General features: G+C 45.3%; 1 protein-coding gene across 3 annotated transcripts in view; it reads left to right on the top strand.

Annotated features, from left to right (window-relative positions):
* LOC147430184 (catalytics) overlaps positions 1-21,112 on the top strand; it is a 143,653-nt gene that overhangs the window by 69,821 nt on the left and 52,720 nt on the right. For 2 of the 3 annotated variants that reach the window (XM_086494685.1, XM_086494686.1), the window contains 5 exons: positions 11,732-11,810; positions 11,930-11,962; positions 12,117-12,265; positions 13,420-13,576; positions 13,660-13,900. In XM_086494685.1, the coding sequence (XP_086350811.1) occupies positions 11,732-11,810; positions 11,930-11,962; positions 12,117-12,265; positions 13,420-13,576; positions 13,660-13,900 (659 nt within the window). Of the gene's footprint in view, positions 1-11,731; positions 11,811-11,910; positions 11,963-12,116; positions 12,266-13,419; positions 13,577-13,659; positions 13,901-21,112 lie in introns of those variants that run through there. The other variant, XM_086494687.1, reaches the window with a different exon arrangement.

Below are 21,112 nucleotides of genomic sequence, written 5' to 3'. Positions count from 1 at the left end.
GCCTCATGTATTTGTGTCGCTTTGTAATCAGAAGTCTGTAAATAATGGTTTTGCAATATCAGTTGTTACTGCTATGGAGATGTATAACAAAATAAAGTCTTCTGATGTTGACTTTTATCAATGTGTACCATCTGCTTGGTTTGATTCATTAGTGCTTGGTACTGAATTTCGTAAAAATGTTTCATGTGCTTTTGTTGAACTCGGGGATTCCGACGAATCCAATCTTATCCGAGAAATCATGACTGATTTCAAGGATGCTTTTCCTGATGATCTACCTCCTGGCTTGCCGCCTTCGAGAGGAGTAGATCATGGCATTGAGTTGGTGGTTGGTAGTCAGCCCTTCTCAAAGCAACCGTATCGGTTTAGTAAAACCGAGGATGACGAGATTCAGCGACAGCTCGAGGATTATCTCGACAGGGGTTTTGTTCGACCTAGCAAATCCCTGTGGGGAGCGCCAGTGCTACTTTCTCGAAAGAAGGATAACACTATGCGCTTCTGTGTGGATTACAAGGGGTTGAATAAACTCACTGTCAAGAACAAGTATCTGCTCCCGCATATGGACGATTTGATAGATCGGCTCCATGGAGCGTTGTATTTTACGAAGATAGACCTGTGATCAGGCTATCAACAGATACGAATCAAACTGGAAGATATTCCTAAGACAGGCTTCCATACGGGTTACGGGCATGACTCGCATACAGGCTTGGGTGGTCCGGAGACTTAAGTGAGTCGTGCTGGAGAGACGAGACAGCGACAATATTCCATTAGAGGTGGACTATTGTTCAGAAATGGTAAAGTCTGCGTGCCGGAAATCGATGAGATGACAAAGGGTTTTGTGCGAATGCCACGATGTTCCTAGCGTTGGGCACCCAGGTATTGAGAGAACTTTGGCTTTGGTCAAGCGATATTTCTATTGGCCAAGAATGCGCTCTTACATAGAGAGCTATGTGAAGAGATGCGCTCAGTGTCAGGTCAATAAGGCAGAGCGCCTTAGGAAAGCTGGCCTGCTACACCCATTGGAAATCCCAGATGCCAAGTGGCAGAGTATTTCCATGGAGTTCATCGTTGGTTTGCCCAATACTAGTCGGGGCAATGACGCTATTTGGGTTGTGGTCGATAGACTCACAAAAATGGCGAAGTTTATACCAACGAAGTCGACAGTAAAAAGCCATGAGTTGGCGGTTTTATTTGTCGACCAGCTTTATAAGCTGTATGGTCTCCCAGAGGACATTGTTAGTGATCGAGATACTAAGTTCACTGGCCGATTTTGGCGAGATGTGTTCGCTCATCTTCAGACGAAGCTGAGTAAGTCGTCTTCTGACCATCCTAAGTCCGATGGACAAATCGAGAGGATGAATCAGACGTTAGAAGACATGTTGAGAGCCTATGTCTCTCATAGGTAGTCTGACTGGGAAAGGTATCTTCCACAGTTAGAGTTTGCCTATAACAGTAGCAAGCATTCTGCTACTGGATTTAGCTCGTTGATGCTGATGTATGGATTTCAGCTTAAATCCCCGATTGCTATTGGCTTAGAGAAAGTCAAGGAACGCCAAGCTCGTGATTTCCTGTATGACATGCAGGAAATGCTCGAATTGGCTAAGGATAGTATAAGAACGGCTCGTGACCGAGTTACTACTTATACTAATCAAAAGAGATCTCCAAGGACTCTAGATGTGGGACAATGGGTCTATGTGAAGATACCCAAGGATTCCAAGACTATGCGAACAGGAAAACATTATAAGCTTTCAGCTAGATATTGTGGTCCGCAAAGAAAATTGGCCAAGTTGCCTATAAACTGGCTCTTCCTTCGGATGTTAGTGTACATCCAGTGTTTCATGTCAGCCACCTTAAAGTGAAATTGGGCGAAGCTGATGTTGTCGTGCCTATCGAGGAAAATGTATGGCAAGATATGCAAACTGAGTATATTCCTCGAGAACCAGAAGCAGTTTTCAATCATTGTACCCGTCATTCGCGCCAAAAGGCTTATGACGAGTACTTGATCAAATGGAAGGGTAAATCTGAAAGGTTTGCTACTTGGGAATCTGTTAGAGCTTTGAAAGCTCAGTATCCCCACTTCATTGATGAGGACATCAATGGTTCTTAAGGGGGGAAGTATGTTATGTCCCGCTCACAGGAGAGGGGATCTAGCCCAGATGCCGTCGGGATGGGCGTCCAGTGTCCGGGCAGATGTTGTGTGAACCCGGCTAGTGTGGCTGGCCATTATTATAAAAGGGAGGCCGAGGCCTCATTTGCAGTTATTGACCCTCACTGGCAGAGTGCCAGTGGTTAGCGCGAGGCTAGGAGTACGCGAGGTCACCTCGAGGAGGTGAGGCCGGGTGGTATGGGACGCTCGGTCTTACAGGTGCACGCCTACGTCCTCGGACGCTGGCCCTAGCACGGGGGAGCTGCCGGATGGTGGCTATGGTCGGGTGGTTCGTCCGACGCGCATGTGTAGGCGGTCTGTGTGGCCAGGAGATCCTATCTCCTCGTTCGTTTCAGAGGCGATACTATGGACTTTTCCAGATCACTGAAAAGATAAATGATGTCTCCTTTCGATTGGAAGTGCCAAATACTTGGACGATTCACAATGCATTCCATATGAGTCTCTTGAAACCTTTTAAGGGTGATGTGCCTGATGATGGGGAGCCTGATGAGCAACCCTAAGTGGAAGAAAACGAGGAGATCCATGTTCCTGAACAGATTTTGGCACATAAGGATACGAAGAATAAAGGTAGACTCCGAAGGCGGTTCTTGGTTAAGTTCAAGAACTATCCTGCATTGGATGCGAAGTGGATGGAGGAGGAGGACCTAGCAGATACTCCTCAGATTGTGAAACTTTACCTCGATGCTTTTGGTTTAGCATAGTCTACTCCAAACGGAACCCAGAATTCAGCTTGGTCGAAGATCTGGTGCTGTGGGATGCACATGAGGGGAGTCACTCCGCTCCTTTGTCAACAGATGCCTCGATACTGATACTAAATTCACTCATGTCTCTTTGAGCTTCAGCGATACTGAGAGCTGACAGTATTCTGTTGGATGACTTTAATGAAATGGAATTCTTGATTATGATATTGATTTGTTCTTGACTTATTTTAAGTGCAAGAACTGATAGACGAAATGACTGCAGCATTTTGGTTTGATTGATCTCAAATAGACATGGTTGCAGTAGGGGTTAGTGAATCGGACATCGATGAGGTCCCGATTGGACCTAGATGCGATTGCTAGCTACATTGCTGATAAATCATGGTCTAAGATCCGAATGAATGTTGAATGTCATGTGATGTCCTGTGATGTCGTGAGATGTGACTGTCGATTTGGTACATGTGCTAGATGTCCTATGATGTCGTGAGATGTGACTGTCGATTTGGTACATGTGCTAGATGTCCTATGATGTCGTGAGATGTGACTGTCGATTTGGTACATGTGTTCCTAGTACGCAGGTACCTAACAGTCAGTGTCTGCTAAGATGGTTTATGGCTTCTGTCGGTTTTGCAGGTGTAATCGCGGTCGATTACAATGCTTTCAAGAGGGGGGTATGTCACAAAGTGATGACGTGGCTATCGACAACAGAAACCTTAATTTCTGCCAGAAACCCTAATTTCCTGCAAACCCTAAATTCTGCCAGAAACCCTAATTTTCAGAAACCCTAACTGCTGGCTGAAACCTTAAATTGGCTGGAAACCCTAACCTGGCGGCTGATATGCCACGTGGCAATGTACGGATTTCCGGGATTTGTGGCGCAATTTGTGGAGGTGAAAAGCAGCCAGCATCGGCGACGCAATTTGAGAAGGATAGAGAGAGAGTTTATTGCTTTGTTTTAATTTACTCTCTGAGAGAGAGAGAGAGAGAGAGAGAGAGAGAGAGAGAGAGAGAGAGAGAGAGAGAGAGAGAGAGAGAGAGAATTTTTACTGCTTTTGGACTGAAAGCTTTTGGGGCTCTGCTTTTGGGCATCCCTTGTAATGTTTATATACGTGGTGAGGGCCCCACTTCTCAGGGCATCTGGACGCAGAGTCTGAGAGTGAAACCCTAGCCGTTCTTTGTGCTTTGACATTGAGTTAATACATAAAGAAATACCGAAAGGGGCACAAGTCTTTGGGCCAATATCTCTAGGCACGGAACTCCGCCGGGCCAGTGCAAATCTATTGTGATCTGTGAATTGTTTTGAAGTGGTTATTTGGTGCTGTCGCGATTGATTCTTGACTTGGAGTGTCCAAGTCTGTTACATTAGGATTTGTGAGGCAAGTCCTCCCACGGATGCCCACAACTTGGATACTCTGAACACAACACTCTGTAACCTGTGGGGCCTCAACTGACACTCGGTGTAAAAGACCCTCACCCTGTAGCTCAGAAAACAAGGAAGGTACAGTTTCTGAACAAGCCCGAACTGCGATGAGGACCTTCAATCACGTGAAGGCCCCTATCCATCTCGGCGCTGTTTACTCGAGAGGTGTGAGCCACTCAGGTGATACTGCCTTTGTGATGTCCTGACACATGCTCTACACCCCTCTCATGCCCTCTAATTGGAAGCTCTGAAGCTCCTCTAACAAGCCTGAGAACTGTAACAAGTCACCTAAGGTGCGTCTGGACCCTCGACCCTCTGCCATGGGACCCCAAGAAACATGAGGCCTACTACCAACCAAGTGGCCTCTCTGAGTGCTAACCATGGGGTTCCGAACAAGGGACTTTGCAAACGCTCCTCTGTGCAAGGATGCTGGTGTTGCTCCAGGCCTCTCCTCAAATGTTCCCATGAGCGGAGTAGACTCACAGCAAAATGGTCCTCCAGTCTCCTGCCCAAGTCAACTCTTCGCATCTATGTGAGAATCCATCTGGTCAAAGGTCTTCAAGGGCCTCCAGCCTGAGGCACGCTAGGGCTAAGCCGCTGAAGCAAAAACTCCTTCCAGGGCTCCTCCCTTGGAAACAATCCTCTGACAACAAACTTCCCAAGAAGGACTATGCTCTGTTGTGCTCGGTCTATGATCCCCAACCCCCCGAGAAGAAGGAAGAGTGATGACCTGCCAGGACACTTTGGCCCGGGCTATCTGAGTTTCACGCCCTGACCAAAGGAAATTCCTGATCAATCTCTCTACCTGGCTGATGCAGGAACTTGAGAAAATCCAACAAGATGTGATGTACCACATAGTAGCCAACAACACCCGGCTGGCCGCTACAACTCTGCCTGCCAGAGAAAGTCGTGCGGAGCTCCAATGTAACAGCTGCCTCCTGATGGACAGAAGGAGGGGAGCAATCTGCTGCTCAGGTGACAAGTCCAAACCAACCTAACAACCCAAGTACCGAACTGCAGTTCCTGGGGGAATCCATCTGAAACCCTCACCTGGCAGCCAATCAGGTGTAGGAGCATTACCAACCGAGAAAGTCACTGTCTTTCTCTAGTTGATCCGTGCGCCTGATGCACAACAAAAGGTCTCAAGAGCCTGCTCACACCTGTGAAGGTTGGCCTCCTGGCCCTCAAGTACAAAGCTGAGTCGTCTGCAAACTCAGCATCCAGTAACTCGTCGCCCCGAATAGGGAGCGCTAAGCCACGTAGACAGTTGATCCGTGCGCCTGATGCACAACAAAAGGTCTCAAGAGCCTGCTCACACCTGTGAAAGTTGGTCTCCTTGCCCTCCAAGTACAAAGCTGAGTCATCTGCAAACTCAACATCCAATAACTCGTCGCCCCGAATAGGCAGCGCTAAGCCACGTAGACCAACATGCTGTGAAACCAAAAATCTGCTCATCGCCTCAGCATAGAACAAAAAGAGAAAGGGGGCAAGAGGGCAGCCATGTCTGGCTGAATGTGTGAGCATGAAGCGATCTCCTCTACCACCTGCCAAAAGTACCTGATTGTGTGCCCGTCTGTAAAGAGCTGACACACCTTTGATCCAAGCATCTGAGAAGCCCATCCTACGTAGAGTGCCCTCCAAAAAGTCCCAGTCAACTCTATCATAGGCCTTCTCAAAATCGAGAAGTAACACCATATGCTCACCATGAAGGCGAGCGAGGGTAGAAGCCTCCCAGACCGTAAAGATGTTGTCAAGGATACTACGCTCCATGACAAAACCAGTATGTGTCCCATGTATAATGCTCTCTAGAAGTGGTTGAATCCTCAAACTCAGAGCCTTGGCAAGAATTTTGTAGGCTCAGTTGAGAATGGTGATGGGCCGCCACTGTTGAATCTCATCCAAGGAGTCACCCTCCTTGGGCAAGAGGCACAGTTGGCCGTGCACCTAGAGGAAGCCGAAGAAGACGTGTCCCTTTCTTCCAATTGAGCCGACTTCCAAGACAAGCTCAAGGCGCGGTTTATGCCATCTCAGTACTTAGCGCGGTTGAAAGAAGATTGGCGCAATCTCAAGCAAAATGGTATGCCAATCATGTCTTTCTCTAACCGTGTTTTGTAGCTCGGCACCCAATTACGCAAATTGGATGATGAGCGCAAAAAGACAGTCCTTTTTGGGTTGGACGAGTATATCAAGTTTGATGTCGAAGCACTCGATCCTGTGGATCTCAACTAGGCGGTAGCGATTGCTCTCGCACAGGAGATGAAGCACAACAAAGAAATGCCTAAGGAGAACAAGTCTTCTCACAGTCCCTTTCAGACTTGTCAGAAGCCGCAGAACGGTAAGAATGGTAAGAACGGTAACTCTTCTAGCCAATCTTTCTTCAATCCTTCGGAAAAGAACTCTCAAAATGAATCTAAGGGTAAAGCTAAAACACTTGCTAAACCTAAGCTAACCCCAGATGAAAAAGTTGCACAAGGAATTATAGGAGGATACTTAACACTAAAAGAACAAATCATTTATTCTAAGGAAGGCCGATGTTATCAATGTCACGTCAAGGGTCATATAAAGAAGACATGTCTAAGAACGCATCCAACGAACGTCAAGAACCCATAGAACCCACATCCTCTATTAATGTTATAAATGAGAACATTAGTGTGTCCCAAGTTTCTAATGATCGTCTGGCTGATGAGTCTCTCACGAAGTATTATGGTCATGTGAATGGTCAACTCATGGTGATCTTGTTTGATTCAAGCAGTATGCATGATGTGATTGGTGCCTCTCTTGTAGAAAGAGCTCGCTTGGAGGTTAGCCAGACAACTCCTCTCGAGGTGTCGGGCTTCGCTCTCGGTATGGACTCTCTTATTACACGAGAGTGCCTTGCTGTGTTATTCGCTATTCAACAAGCTTCCTTCCGAAGAAAATTTGTCGTGTCTCCTCTCTCAGGATGTGATATGATTTTGGGCATTAGATGTTTTCTTGAGCATAACTCTCTCATTGATTGGGCAGACAATACTCTCACTCTAAATGCCAAAAGTGACTCCCATTATCATTCGTGGTGAGGAGGGTCTTCATTCTTTCCCTCTCATTTCTAATGTGCAGGCGGAGCTTGAAAAGAAACAGGAGGAGGAGACTCTCTCAGTCCTTTCTTCTCCAATGCATGACACACATTTTTTGTATGATAGAGATTTGATTGCTCGCAACGATGATGTTTGCATGATGATTTTTCTACTGAAGCTAACCTCATGGCAGATACGATCAGTCACGAAGGACCGATCTTGGCTCTCGAGTCGAAGTCCAAAGAAATCACTCAAGAAGTGTTGTATGTTCGCATGATTAGTCAGTACGCATTGTTCAAGTTTTTTATTCGTGACGGTTTCTTGTATTTTCATCATCGTCTTTATGTGTTCCCTTTTCATAGGCATGCCGTATTGTACGATGCACATGATTCACTCACGGATGAGCATGGATGTATGCGGGTCATTCTTGAAAAGAAAAAAAGTTTGCATTCAAGGAATTCACATTGTTTACCGATTGTCCATTTTGTCAATCACTTTTACACGTCTCTTCCTTGGGATGACACAATCTTAGAGAGGGCACGAAAAAGATTGTCCATCAAGCATCGGCATTTCCGTTGAGATTTGCCACAGTTATAGCTGTAGGTCGAAAAGTCAGGTTTCGATCCCACTTTTTGTGTGTGTTTGGTGAACGGTTTGACACTCCGTCACTTTGTTCATCTGCATGGCATGCACAGTCTTTTAGGAAGGATAGTTTTTTTTCTAGTTACTCTACATGGAATGGGTATGTTTATGGTTTTATGTTGGAAATGGTTTCAGGAATTTTCCTCCTCGGAGATTCTTGATGAAGGTGGACCCACGATCATAGTCACAGTTGAAGCATTGAAGCCGCAACATATCACTTTGTGTCGCTTTCGGCGCGGCCCAGAGAAGCAAGCATTGCAGACCTTCATGAAGTTCAAGTATCGCACGACCCACGCATCATAGTGGGCCGGCGAAGAGTTCTTTGCAGGATTCCATGCGTTGTTGGCGCACTCCCTCGACGCCATACAGCTCGGTACCAGTACTTCACTTTGATAGGGAGGGGATATCAGGTGCACACATCTAACCCTATGTGCATGTGGACAAGCTATCTCAGGTCTAGGGTTCAGGTCAGCTTAGGAAGTGTTTTGGCACCTTTGTGAGGTGTGAGCAAGCCGTGCATGTCCAAGTACTTAGATTAGTTGCATATCCTCTGGTTTCACACAGCATAATCATGAGCATGACATTCAGTACCCATCACGAATATTTTATAGAGCATAGGACCCTTTTTGCCAAAATACACATTTTTCACTTATTTATTAATAAGTGACTTTTGTTGGAAAAGTAGGTAGGACAAATTGCTAAGGGATTATAAAAGAAACCTAGCGCTAGCAGTTTTAGGGAGAAGAGGCAGAAGAAGTTCCAGCAACTTGCAGTGCACCTTCTCAGCAAGTCCGGCACAAGGCCCTAGCGTTTTCAGCCAACAGAAGTAGACATCGTTTTTGGGATTCCCTCCCTTGGCGTTTTCAACAGCAAATTTCTCCCTAGCGTCTTCATCATTAGCAGATCCAGCGTGGCGTTTTTTAGTTTGCAGGTCAAGCCTAGCGTTTTGCAGTTTTATAACTCCAGATCAGCCATCAACGTTTTCAGTTTTCAGCACTTAGCCATTGCAGATTTAGCCCCTAGCCTAGCAGATCTCACCTACACGCAGCAGATCCTCACTGTACCGTCGAGTCAGCCAGCGTTTACAGTTTTAGCCCGTTGTTTTCAGTTTTCAGCATCTGTGTTTTTAGCGCATCGTCGTCGAGCCGTCCTTGTTGACAAGTGACAGAGATCAGCAGAAAGTCAGAGTTTTGTAGATTTCAGCATTTCAGCCCTAGCGTTTTTTAGTTTTCAGCCCATCCTCGTCGTCGTTATCATTGTCGTCGACATCGTCGGCAAGTCCATTGCATCTAGACCATTGTACCATATTTGTGCAATTTATAGCATGGACCTCTCTCGCCATAGAGAGGGGGACCCTTGGAGGAGGGTTTGAGAACTGTATGGTGTCGTATTCTTCTCTCTCTCTTCTCTCAGTCTCAGCACCTTCGTTCACAGTAGCATTCACTTTGTTTGTGATCATTGCACTCTCTTTCTCTAAAGGAACGGAAGGCTCTCCCTTCCGTAAGTAAAAGGAACCCTTAAGCACAGTTTGGAGCACTCATCTTGAGCAATATCAACATTCACTTCCGCTGCACCTTTTACAGAATTGGTATGCTTTGGTCTAAACAAAAGTTTCACGAAAGGCCTTTAAGACAATTAGACACATTGCTTTAAGATATGAATTGTTTTGTAAAACTCTTTCTAAATTGAAGATCAAATGACTTTAGAAGTTGCTTTTGTATATATGAGTAAGAAAAAGAAAGAGGCCATCGTACATAGACAACCCTACGCAGAACTTAGGGGTAGGATACATAGTTACCAGGGAACGCGTTCCCTAGGTCTTGGAATGCAGAAACGTCGTTCCCTCCCCCTCTGCAAGGCCGGAACGTCCCGGAACGTTTTGCCATTCTGGGTGACCACTTGATACCGGAACGGCTCGGAACGGCCAACTCTCAAAATGGGGAGAAATGGGCAGTTTTTTGCAAATTTGTAGTGAACATTAGGTGTTTTTTTTAAGTGTGCAAGGACTCAAAATGCACCCCCTCACACCCATTCCCTTCTCAAGCAAATCCACTTGCCCTCAAGGTCTAAGGCTTAAGCCTTAAGCTCTCTCGACTCTCGAGTCTCAAGCTCTTCCCGTCTCACTCTCTCAAGCTCTCTCCCTCTCTCGAGTCTCTCCTTCTCACTCTTAAGCTCTCTCTCCCTCTCTCTCTCTTTCTCAAGCTCTCTCCCTCTCCCTCTCGCATCATCCATGGCCTAGGGGTCTTCAAATGGAGTTATTTGTGAGTATTAGAGTCAAAGGACTCTAATACTACTTGTATTCAAATTTCAATCATGTAGAGCTAAAAATTGCATTATTTGGGTGTTTTTTATGCCTCCCGTTCCGCCCCATTCCCATTCCGGCACTGGCCGTTCCCTCGTTCTGCGGGGGTCCCCGTCGCCGTTCCCGTTCCGTGTTCCGGGTAACTATGGTAGGATAGCTGTGAAAATTAGAGAGAGCCTATGTACTTGATCATTGATTCTTGATCATTGATTGAATACAAGAAAGAACCACCACTGGGGGTTGCGTGTTTAGGGTCTTCAAGATGAACTCCACCCTCTAGTTCTCTATGTATACTGTGTTTGAAATCTATTAGCAAGTTTCACAGCCTTTGCTAGAACAACTAGCTGGTTACAGTGGTTGATTGCTCCTGTGTGAGCAATGCAATCCAGATTTCTTCAACAACTTTAGGAGTGGCTATGATAAGGTTCTAGATAGAGAATGATGAGAGAAAAGTTGCGGGGTCAATCTCTTGAACCAATTCTCAAAACTTGCCAGAGACCCCAGACATGTTTGACATGTCAAGTTCTTGGAAGAAGGGCCATGAAGTTCTTAGGCAGTGGAGAACTCAGCTCGGCCTTTGAATTCACAGATTAAGGCAATGGTTAGGAAGGGGAAGTCTTCCAATGGGAAAGTATCTGGGGCGACATGAGCATCGTCAATACTACGGGGGGGGGGGGGGGGGGGGGGGGGGGGGGGGGGCGCTTTCAACACAAGTGTTCATGGATATATGGGACGAGTCCTAAGTTTTCAGGGATGGCAACAAAAGGAGACCTGCGGTTGTCCTATGGAGGGTATGGAATTTATGGAGGCATCAATGGAATGCAGTATAACCTTGCTGGAGCTTTCTTTGGAGCCATGCCAAGGATTCCTGGAGGATTATCTCCAACTTTTGCCTCTGCTTTTGAGGTCAAATCTTTTTGTCAGACCAAACAAATTCAAATGATGTTCATATACTATGTTGCCACTCTGGCAAGTTGCCAGGTTCACCTACAATCTGTTATGCGTTACAAGTTGAACAGGTCGAGATTTTGTTAAGGCCATGTATAATGACTGAAATTCAAGAATGTGTCAAGACCATGTGTAATGATTTGGGCAGGTAGGTCTACCATAGATTGCTCAATATATTGAAAGAACTACTGTGTAGTGTTCCATGGTAGCAAGAGTGAGTAATCTTTAATCATCCTATGTGCTTACTCTTACTGCTGTCTACGCATTATGTCTTCTGATTATAATTTAGGTTTTTACGCTATGGGAACGTGGATAAATTTTCTTGTTTGTTTGTATGTTGCATTGCATTATTCTTTATAAGCTTTTTTTTTTTGAATGATGGTCGTTCCCTGTGGCATACAATAATTGTGTCTGCTCATATTGACATTCCCTGTATTTATGTGGCTGCTGGCAAATGTTATTATCAGTAGTAAAAGATTTGATGTATTGAGTGTAATGATTCAGGTGTCATGTGATGGAGGTTGAATCATTTGAAAATGAGGATGTAGCAAGACTTTTGAATGATTGGTTTGTGAGCATCAAGGTAGAGGTGTCTTTTCCCTTAGATCATGTTTTATGAATCTTATTAAAGTCCTTTTGTGTGCACATTTAAAGCTGGCTTGTTATTCTTTGAACTTTTCTAGGCGCATTGTCTTGTTTCAGGTTGACAGAGAGGAACGACCGGATGTGGATAAGGTTAGCATCAGTGTCAGTCATATTTTGTATGTGTCAAGTATTACATTTGATGTTTTTAGGATAAGGTAGCATTTGAGAACCTTAATCCCTCCATGACAGGGACAAAGTGGTGGTTGATAACAGTCCTTACAAGTCACTTGTTGTTTAAATGCAGGTTTACATGACATATGTTCAAGCCACACAAGGTGGTGGTGGATGGCCAATGAGTGTTTTCCTTACACCTGAATTGATGCCAATGGTCGGGGGTACCTATTTTCCTGCTGATGATAAATATGGCCGTCCAGGTTTCAAATCTATTTTGCGGTGAGCCTATTGTATCTTTGACAGAAGGTGGATGTTTGAGTCATTGGGTGCAGGTAGTTTTCATCGGTGAGGGGAGCTAAGGCCATTGTTTTGTATGGGATTTTTTTCTTGCTTGTTCGTCTGTCTGGTGCTTGCCTCTGATTGTTGGTGGACCTTTGTGCTTTTCTTTAAACATTTGCATACTCAACCTGAAGCTTGTTGCAACTTTGTTCATTATCAAATGCACCATGTAGCAAAAGAAGTTATTGATGTTCTATTTGATAATATTGCAACGTTGGGTTTACAGAGCTTTGCTGAAGTTCTCTCCTTGCAGGGCTTCTTGTATCCGTTAAGAGAGATTAATTTTTTTCTAAAGATTTTGGAATGGTCAGATATATCAGTGTGTAAATTTTCTTTAATCTATCTAAGCGAATCTTAATAGTAAGACGTCTAACAAGGCACGATCTATAGCTTCTTTTCTCTAAGGTCATCTCTGTTAGCATGCAATCTTGATTACCTGCTTGAATCTGGCACATGAGGTCAGGATGTTTACAGGGATGTCCTTCCCCATAGTTAAAAAACTAAAACTGTTAGATTTGTCATGCTCTCTGCAATTCTGGACAAGATCATAACACGTTTAGGGGACATAGTGAAATAATGACTTTTTAAGGTCAGAGATTGTGCGATTTGCTTACCTCTTGGATTCTTGAGTCTTCAGGGGACATGAGGCTTTTGAAGTTTTGACTGTGCATTGCATGTAAAAGATGATTGACTAGAAATCTATTCCAGCAACTTTGAATAGCAAGAAAAAGCTCCAGTTTCATAGAACAGGTTTCTTTTTTAGCTCACAGATTGAAATGGTGAAGTATATATTGGGTTTGGAACCGCACAATAGAAGATAATGACCTGTTTGAGGGGTCTCAATGATGTGGGCAAAGTCTCACCCCTTTCTTGAATAGTTCGGGGGCAAAAATGGAGGCTAAGTGCATGGGAAGAGTTGCATGAATGCATTTTTCGTCATACAGTATGTTTTCAAGTTATGTACACTGATTGCACTGTTCATCAGGTATTGCTAGAGTATGTATGTGTGTCTCAAGGCGCAATTAATCTTTGGGCAGTGCTTTAGTTGTTGAAAAGGTTTCTGCTCTTTCTAATATAAAATACTTGAATTTCAGTCGTGTGAAGGAGGTCTGGGATACAAAGAAGGATGCCATTAGACACAATGGGGAGCTTATTGTTCAACAGCTGGCAGAGGCAACTACTTCAAGTGCATCTTCAGCAGAGCTGGCACTTGATTCTTCACAGGAAGCTGTAGAGTTGTGTGCTAAGCAGGTAAGGCCGAAATGCCTTCAGATTCATAGGCAAAATCAGACTAATTACTAAGCCTTAGTATTGCACGTGCTGTGATTAATCAGCTTGCAAAGGGCTATGATGCCAAGCTCGGTGGGTTTGGAGGACCACCAAAATTTCCCAGACCTGTGGAACTCTATGTCATCATGCGGCAGTATAGGCGCTTACATCAAGCAGGAAAAACAGCAGCTGCTTCTAAAGTTCTTGAGATGGCACTACATACCCTTCGCTGCATGGCAAAGGGTGGAATCCATGATCATGTTGGTGGTGGCTTTCACAGATACAGTGTGGATGAATACTGGCATGGTATGTGAATGAACTATATGATAAAGAGTGTTAATAAAGGTGTCAAGATCTCTCTCTCTCTCTCTCTCTCTCTCTCTCTCTCTCTCTCTCACACACACACACACACACACACACACACACACAAACCCCCCTCCCCCCCCCTCTATTTCGTTTCAGTTTCAATTTTTCAGTTCTTTGTACTTTTTTAACTCAGACAGCGTATTAGATTCACCAATTGTAATTTTTGGTCTCATAGGTCACTTTGGCCTCTTGAAGACGTTAATACGACATTTCATCTCTCTCTCTCTCTCTCTCTCTCTCTCTCTCTCTCTCTCTCTCTCTCTCTAGCATCTTCTCCGTGAGTGATCAGACCAAGATACATGGTTACTCATTCATCCCACGGGATACGATGTGCTATTGGTCAGATACGCACATCCTCACATCAGCTAGAGATTGAGACATGCAAATTTAGAGTACCTGTTGAGTCCAGGATTTGTCAGGTGTGCCAAATAGAGCCAAAGACAAAGCTACATTACATATGTCGTTGCCCAGTATACTATGAGATTCGAGGCTGCTTTCACTGTCTATTCAGAGAGGGTTTGGGCCATTTTCTAGAGTCATGAGCTACCAGGATCAGAGATGCCTCCGATTATACTTACTGGAGATTCGCAAACACAGAGAGGACCTCTTGAAGGGGGGCACAATGAGAGAGATCCAGCGACAGTGGAAGATCACAGATTTCTTTCAGTCACAGACAGAGGAGTTTGAGCAGACCCAACAACATAACAACACCAGAGGCTCCAAAGGCATACTGCTTGATTGGGCGATAGAGTTGGGGCGGTCCTGTCGCCCATGGATGAGAGGGCCCTCTCGATATCGACACAGATTGCGACAAAGGATCCATCCCATACTGGCGCGGCATAGGAGTCGTCCCGGATACTGATGTGCATGTATATGATGCCTTGGCTGTCAGAGAGCTCCATTGTATCAGGTCACCCTTTGTCTTCCCTTTGTATCAACTTTCACCCCACCCCTACCCACTATTTTGTTTTCAATTCTTTGTACTTTTTGTACCTAGACCTGGTATTAGATTCACCACATGTAACCTTTTGGTCTCATAGGTCATTTCGGCCTTTTGAACTTTGAAGACGTTAATATTACATTTCATTTCATTTTCATTTCTCTCTCTCTCTCTCTCTCTCTCTCTCTCTCTCTCTCTCTCTCTCTCTCTCTCTCTCTCCCCGGGTTATCAAGGAAGATGAGGAGAAGAAGTCATGGGCCGTGGTCATCTCCGCAACACAAAAGAAAGCAGAAGAGGCCGAAAAATGGATTGAGGTCACCAAGAAAGGGAAAGGTAAGGATGCTCCTTGTACACCCACTCTTATTAACATGACTCTCGAAGAGAACAAAGGAGGAGGAGGCGGGCTCTACATGTGAGGGTAACCGGCCTCAAGGACATAAACAATGTGGAAAAAGAGGTCACAATCCTCACATTCATGATGGGGGTGGACAAGCCTTCAACACAAAGGCATGGAGAGTGGGCTAGAAGAGTGATGGTCCGGGAGAATCTTCAAAAGAGAGAGCTCTCATACTACGCTTCCCCTCCTTGGAAGAGACGAAGAAATTCTTGAAAAAGAGGCCTACTCTCAAGAAGACCGGCATTTTCCTTGGTGATGATCTCACTCTTTCATAGCTTGCGCATATGAGAGAAGTAATGCCAGAGATTACGGCGGCAAGGGAGAAGGGAAAGACTATCTTGGTCGGGTCCATATGCACTCCTGCTGCTGAGACAATGTGTCCCAAAAAGTGTATCTCTGGTAGGAAAAATTCACTTTTCTTCGCATTAATCACCAACTTGTGATCTCGTAATGCCTGAAAGACCTGAAGCAGATGTTCTCTATGTTTTGCCTCATCCTTGGAGAAAACAATGATGTTGTCAAAGAAAGTGTCAACAAATAGTCTATACTCTTCAAAATCTTGTCCATCATTTGGTTAAATGTCGCAGGAGCATTGGTTAGGCCAAAAGGCATCACCAAAAACTCAGAGAATCCAAAAATCGTCCGAAAAGCTGTCTTGTAGACATCTCCCAGCACGATTCGGATCTGATGATATCCGCCCTTCAAGTCGATCGTGCTAAAACTGTAGTTGGTCAAGAATATCACCGATTCTAGGAATTGGAAATCTGTTCTTGATGGTGATTTTGTTGAGAGCTCTATAATCGGTGCACATTCTCCAGGATCCGTCTTTCTTCAAAACCAACGACACTGGAGAGCAGTACGGTGAAGTACTAGGCTGGCCAAGACTCTTTTCCAAGAGGTCTTTCACTTGGTTCATAATTTCTTCGTTTTGGGCTCAGCTCACACGGTAAGGTGGCCGGTTCGGTGGTGTGCTTCAAGGTATCAGATCAATGGTATGATCCTCAGGACGAGTGGGTGGTAACTCGCCTAGCAGGCCCTCTGAAAAGCAATCGGCATGAGTGTGGAGAAAATGTTGGCGTTCTTTATTAAGTTCATACATATTTGTCTCATTCTCATCATTCATCTCTCTCAAAAAGATCGAGTAAACAAACAGACTGGATTTCATTAATTTTGAAACGGCCGAAGCCGATACAATAGGGAAAGACTCGCCTTTAAGTTTTACATCGAGTAAAATAGTTCGGTAGTTCTCTGTAGTCAAAGTCGCTTTTCTCGCCCGATAGTCAACCACGGCGTTGTTCTTATGGTACCAAGGAATTGTCAAGAGGACATCACAACCTTCCAAGGGCATTATGTAGAAGTCCTCATGCCCCAAATACCCCTGACAATGCAACCGAAGTTTGCCAATGACAGGTGTAATGGCTACGTCCCAACTGGGCGCCGCTAGAACTCTCTCTGCTAGTGGTCCCATCCGATCGGGTGGGATCTCGAGCCGCGCCGCCAATTCAGGTGAAATGAAGCTGGCCTTGGCTCCTCCATCAAAGAAGATCAGGGCTTCTTGGTCTTTCACTTTGCCCCATGCTTGGCAAAGTTCTGTACTCTCGTCAATCGTGCTTGGGTCAGTACCCATGCAATTTGGAACCAGTCCTGCTTTCATCTTGCCTTTTCATCCACGTTTCTCAGCTGCTTTCGAACCCTCTGACCTGTCTTTATCCTTGTCATTCTGTTCTTTCGGTGCCTTCTTAGGGCACTTCGCGAAGATGTGCCTAGTTTCTCAGTATCCAAAGCACTTCCCCTCTTTGATGTAAAGAGCTCTCCTCTCGAGGAGCGAGTTTGGGTCGTACATCCTTTTCTTTCTTTTGTGGGTTGCTCTTCCTCTTTCTACTTTCATTGCTCAAAGTCTGTTCGGTCCTTCGGTCAAATTGCCCGAATGAATGGAAACCCCGTTTCGCATGACTCATCAGTTCGTGAATGGATTCTGACTTTTGCTCTAAGCAGTGGTCTCGGATCTCTGTAGGAAGTCCCAAGGCAAAATGCTCAATCTGTTCTTTGAACGAGATCTTCTTAAATGAAGAGGCTGGTAGAAAAGAGCTCTAAAATCTCTCGCAATATGTGTCCAATGTATCCTTCTTGGTCAACCGAAGATGGTTCCAAGCAGTTCGTATGTCGCGTCCGTACTTTCGAGTCAGCCAAGAAGAAATAAAAATCCTTTTGAGTTTCAGTCATATAACTGCGTCGTCTTGTTTAATAGAAGCGTGGACCACCAAGCACTTTCCTTCAAGGGTGAATCTGGGCTTATCCTGGATTCATCTAGGTATATTTCCCTTGAAGTAAGAGGTAGCCCTCCGAATCTTGGAGTGCTCTGAGTAACGCCCTCCAGAGAAAGCTATGTCAAACTGAATAGTGTAATCTCCATAACCAGAAAATGTGTCAAATTTAATCGACTGTCCACCTTCTTTAAACTCTCGGATTGTCTTGCTTTTATATTCGAGAAAGTCATACTGGTGGCTGTATAAAAATTCTTTTCTTTGCAGAAAAGCTGTTGTCGTCAGAGTCCGAACTATCCGAAGACGAGTCCTTTGTAGAACTGTCAACCACTGGACGAGATTTAGGCTTCTTTACCTTTAGCTTGCCCTTTCTGAAGCTTTGCTTTTTGCTTCGCTTTTTGCCTTTTCTGTCTTCTTCGCTCGAGTGAGAGGAGCTAGAAGAACTCGAAGAAGAAGAAGAACTAGGTACTCTTTCAAATCGAACACTCTTCTTCTGCTTTCTTACCGATGCAAATGTAAACTGACGATCTAAATAACCCGGGAAGTTTGTTCCTTTCTTCTCCTTTTTGTCGTGGTTTTCTGCTTTGTTCTGCGCATCAAAAAGCTGAGAAATTCGTGCATCAACCACCTCTTCTAATTCTTGCTTTGTATACATCGGGAGGTTTCTTTAGTGCCGGTTTGAGGGGTGGTTCTGTGGTTTGCCGCCACTGTGAGTGCACCTTGTCGAAGGAGGTTTGGCTCATGAATTTTACAAATTTCGGGTCCTTCGCAAAATTAGCATCATCTTTCTTGCATCGTCGATCAATCGTCGACGCTCCATTTCTTCGAGCTCCGCCGGAGTAGGCTGAGGCGGGCCATACTCCTCGCGTGAATCCTCTTCGTGATCTCTTCCCGCATCTCCGGATGCAAAGGAAGTCGACTGATCTCTGTCTGAAGCCATAAGTGCCGCGTAAAAAAGATCAGATTTCCCGGCAGGAGAATAATCGGCCGCGCTTTGATACCATTGTCACAAACTTGGACACTCCAAGTTGAGATTCTACCAAAAGAGAGTATGTGTGTGTGTACTTGGCAGCCACGTCACCAGTTTGTGACAGATACTAGGAGAACATGGATAGAGCCGCCACAGGAGCTGGGCACGAAGATGGCTTTCTATAGAGAGTATCTTCTCCACCTCATAGGAGATGGGTTTGTGATTCAACCCAGCTACATGGATACACATGTCTCATGGTTTGCGGTGTGCCCTTGGTTAGATACGCACATCCTCACATCAGCTGGAGATTGAGATTGGTAGATTCAGAGGGATACTAGCAGACATCAGGATATGCCGCTTATGCTAGCTAGAGCCAGAGACGTAGTGACATTACATATGTCATTGCACAGTGTACTATGAGATTCACGGCCGTTTCCACTGCTTATTCAGAGAGGGTTTCGGTCCTTTCTCTAGGGTCATGAGTTATGAGGATCAGAGATGTCTTGGGCTATATCTACTTGAGTTACACAGATATAGAGACTTTACTGGGGAGGGCTAGAGAGAGAGTCCCAGAGACAGATTGCATATTTTTTTTCACTAGATATGGGATTGCCAGAGGAGCAACCATCATTGTAGAGCTCGGCCCACATTCATTCGACCACTACTGACTGTCACAGAGATGTGGCAACTGCTAACCTTAGTTGTTGGTTTCTTTCCAATGATTTTTGTTTTATTTCTGAGACCCTCTTTTTGAGTTTGCAAATGGTCGGACATTGTATGGCCAATGTGAACGGTAGTTTCACTTGCAGAGACGGGAAGTGGTCGGCACTAGAATTCGTATAGTAAGAGGATGTCTAGGCTTAGAGCAAGATCATGTAGGTCCCCCGTCGCATTTAGCAAGTTGGTGGATACTAGGAAGTGAACTCAATAAAGGCATAAAGTCAAGGTGGGATCACCAACAGAAAGTATTCGACAATTGGGCCACATTGCACTTTTGGATGCGGTCCCAATGAGGATAGATGGTCAGATGACCAGTGGGAGCCCAACGGAAGCATCTCCTAAAATTTAGGGAACTGCTATTTTAGGCTATGAAATGTGTTTGCGTCATTACCTTCAGAATGACAAGGGGAATATTTTATTACTCTGCTGCAAAGTCAACTGATGCACCAGTTGAGAGATTTTTTAAGCAGGAAGCGCAATGCGAGGAAATTGCATGTATGAGTGCCAAGTGGCACTTTTTGGCCAATTTACCAAGTTTGGGAGAAGAGAACTTGTAACTGACTTTTTGGGGCAGTTTTGGAGGTTGTTAACTATGATTTTCAGCCATTTCTCTCCATTTTTGAGCTTCCCATGACTTTACCTAGGTCCAAGGAGCTCATTTTCAGCATTGAAAGGCATCAGATACGTGTTTACAGGGCTGTTTTGCTGCGTTTTCAGCGATACGCAGGTTTTAGCAGCCATGGAAATCTTCCCCTTTTGCATCTATTTGTTCACAGATGCATTACATGTCAAGGGCAGAAGAGGGGGTGCTTGATTTATGCTGGGGGGATGCTTCATTGAGAACCTGTCACAGGTTAAGAGCTATGGAGTGCTTCCTTTCCCTCTTATGTACAGTGTAGTGCCAGGAGTGATGCCCTGCACGCTACGCACTGCCCTCTCTCTCCCCTACGAGCAGTATGTTATGCCCCACTAGTGGGCTTTTCATTTAACCAATGTACAGTTATGTGGGTTCATGCGCGATTGCAGAGGCAACAGCCTCTTGCACAGGTACTGGATTAGCTAGCGGCTAATCCCCTGCAGGAATACAAGTGAATTCAGAGAGGTTTCATGCCAGAAATCTCGTGCGATTCAAAGTGCAAGTAGCCCTACAGGTGCGGGAGCTCGAGGTCTTGCTACAGATGCAACCGGCACGCGAAACAGAGCCCAAAACAGGGAATTACAGCCTGCTGTGTATTTTTGCAGGTTTAGGGTTTCGGCCCTAAACGGACCCTAATACCCCCAGGAGGTTCGGGATGCGAAGGGACCGTTGTACGGGTGAACTGGCGCATTTTCGGGGCAGAAAACAGAGAATTCAGCATGCTGCAGATTCTGGCCAGGTTTTGCAAAGTGTCCGTATGCGTCGGGAAAGTCACCTATTGCGTGTGGATACTGACTGTGAAGCGTCCTAGTACGGTTATCTGCCGAGATCGGGCCAGAACAGGTGTTTCTTAGCCTAGATTGTGGGGGGCAGCTTGTAGGAGATCAGAGGATTTATTCCCTCTCTTAAAGAATAAAGAAATACCGAAAGGGGCGCCAATTTTGGGGCCTACAGGTTGTCGGTGTCTGCTCGGAGCATTCTAGCTTCCGAGCTGTGTGTGTACTTAGGGGTTAATCCTCGTTACAGGTTACCTCTGCAAAGTGCTCTGTGTGTGTGTGTGTCTAAAGTAAAGAATTTCGGGTGAAAGCCAATGCCCGCCCCACGGGCCGGTTTCAATTGACACTCTCATTGATCGAGCTTTTGGAGCTACGGAGATCCAGACGGCCACGATTAAGGAGAGGGGCTACACAACATCGAAGGAGACTACAACAGAGGATTCGAGCC

Source organism: Adiantum capillus-veneris, chromosome 22 (genome assembly GCF_014529385.1).
Source record: "Adiantum capillus-veneris isolate H3 chromosome 22, ASM1452938v2, whole genome shotgun sequence".
Classification (NCBI taxonomy): Eukaryota; Viridiplantae; Streptophyta; class Polypodiopsida; order Polypodiales; family Pteridaceae; genus Adiantum; species Adiantum capillus-veneris.
Note: the sequence above shows the minus strand (reverse complement) of the source record. Positions and strands in the feature narration are given on the sequence as shown.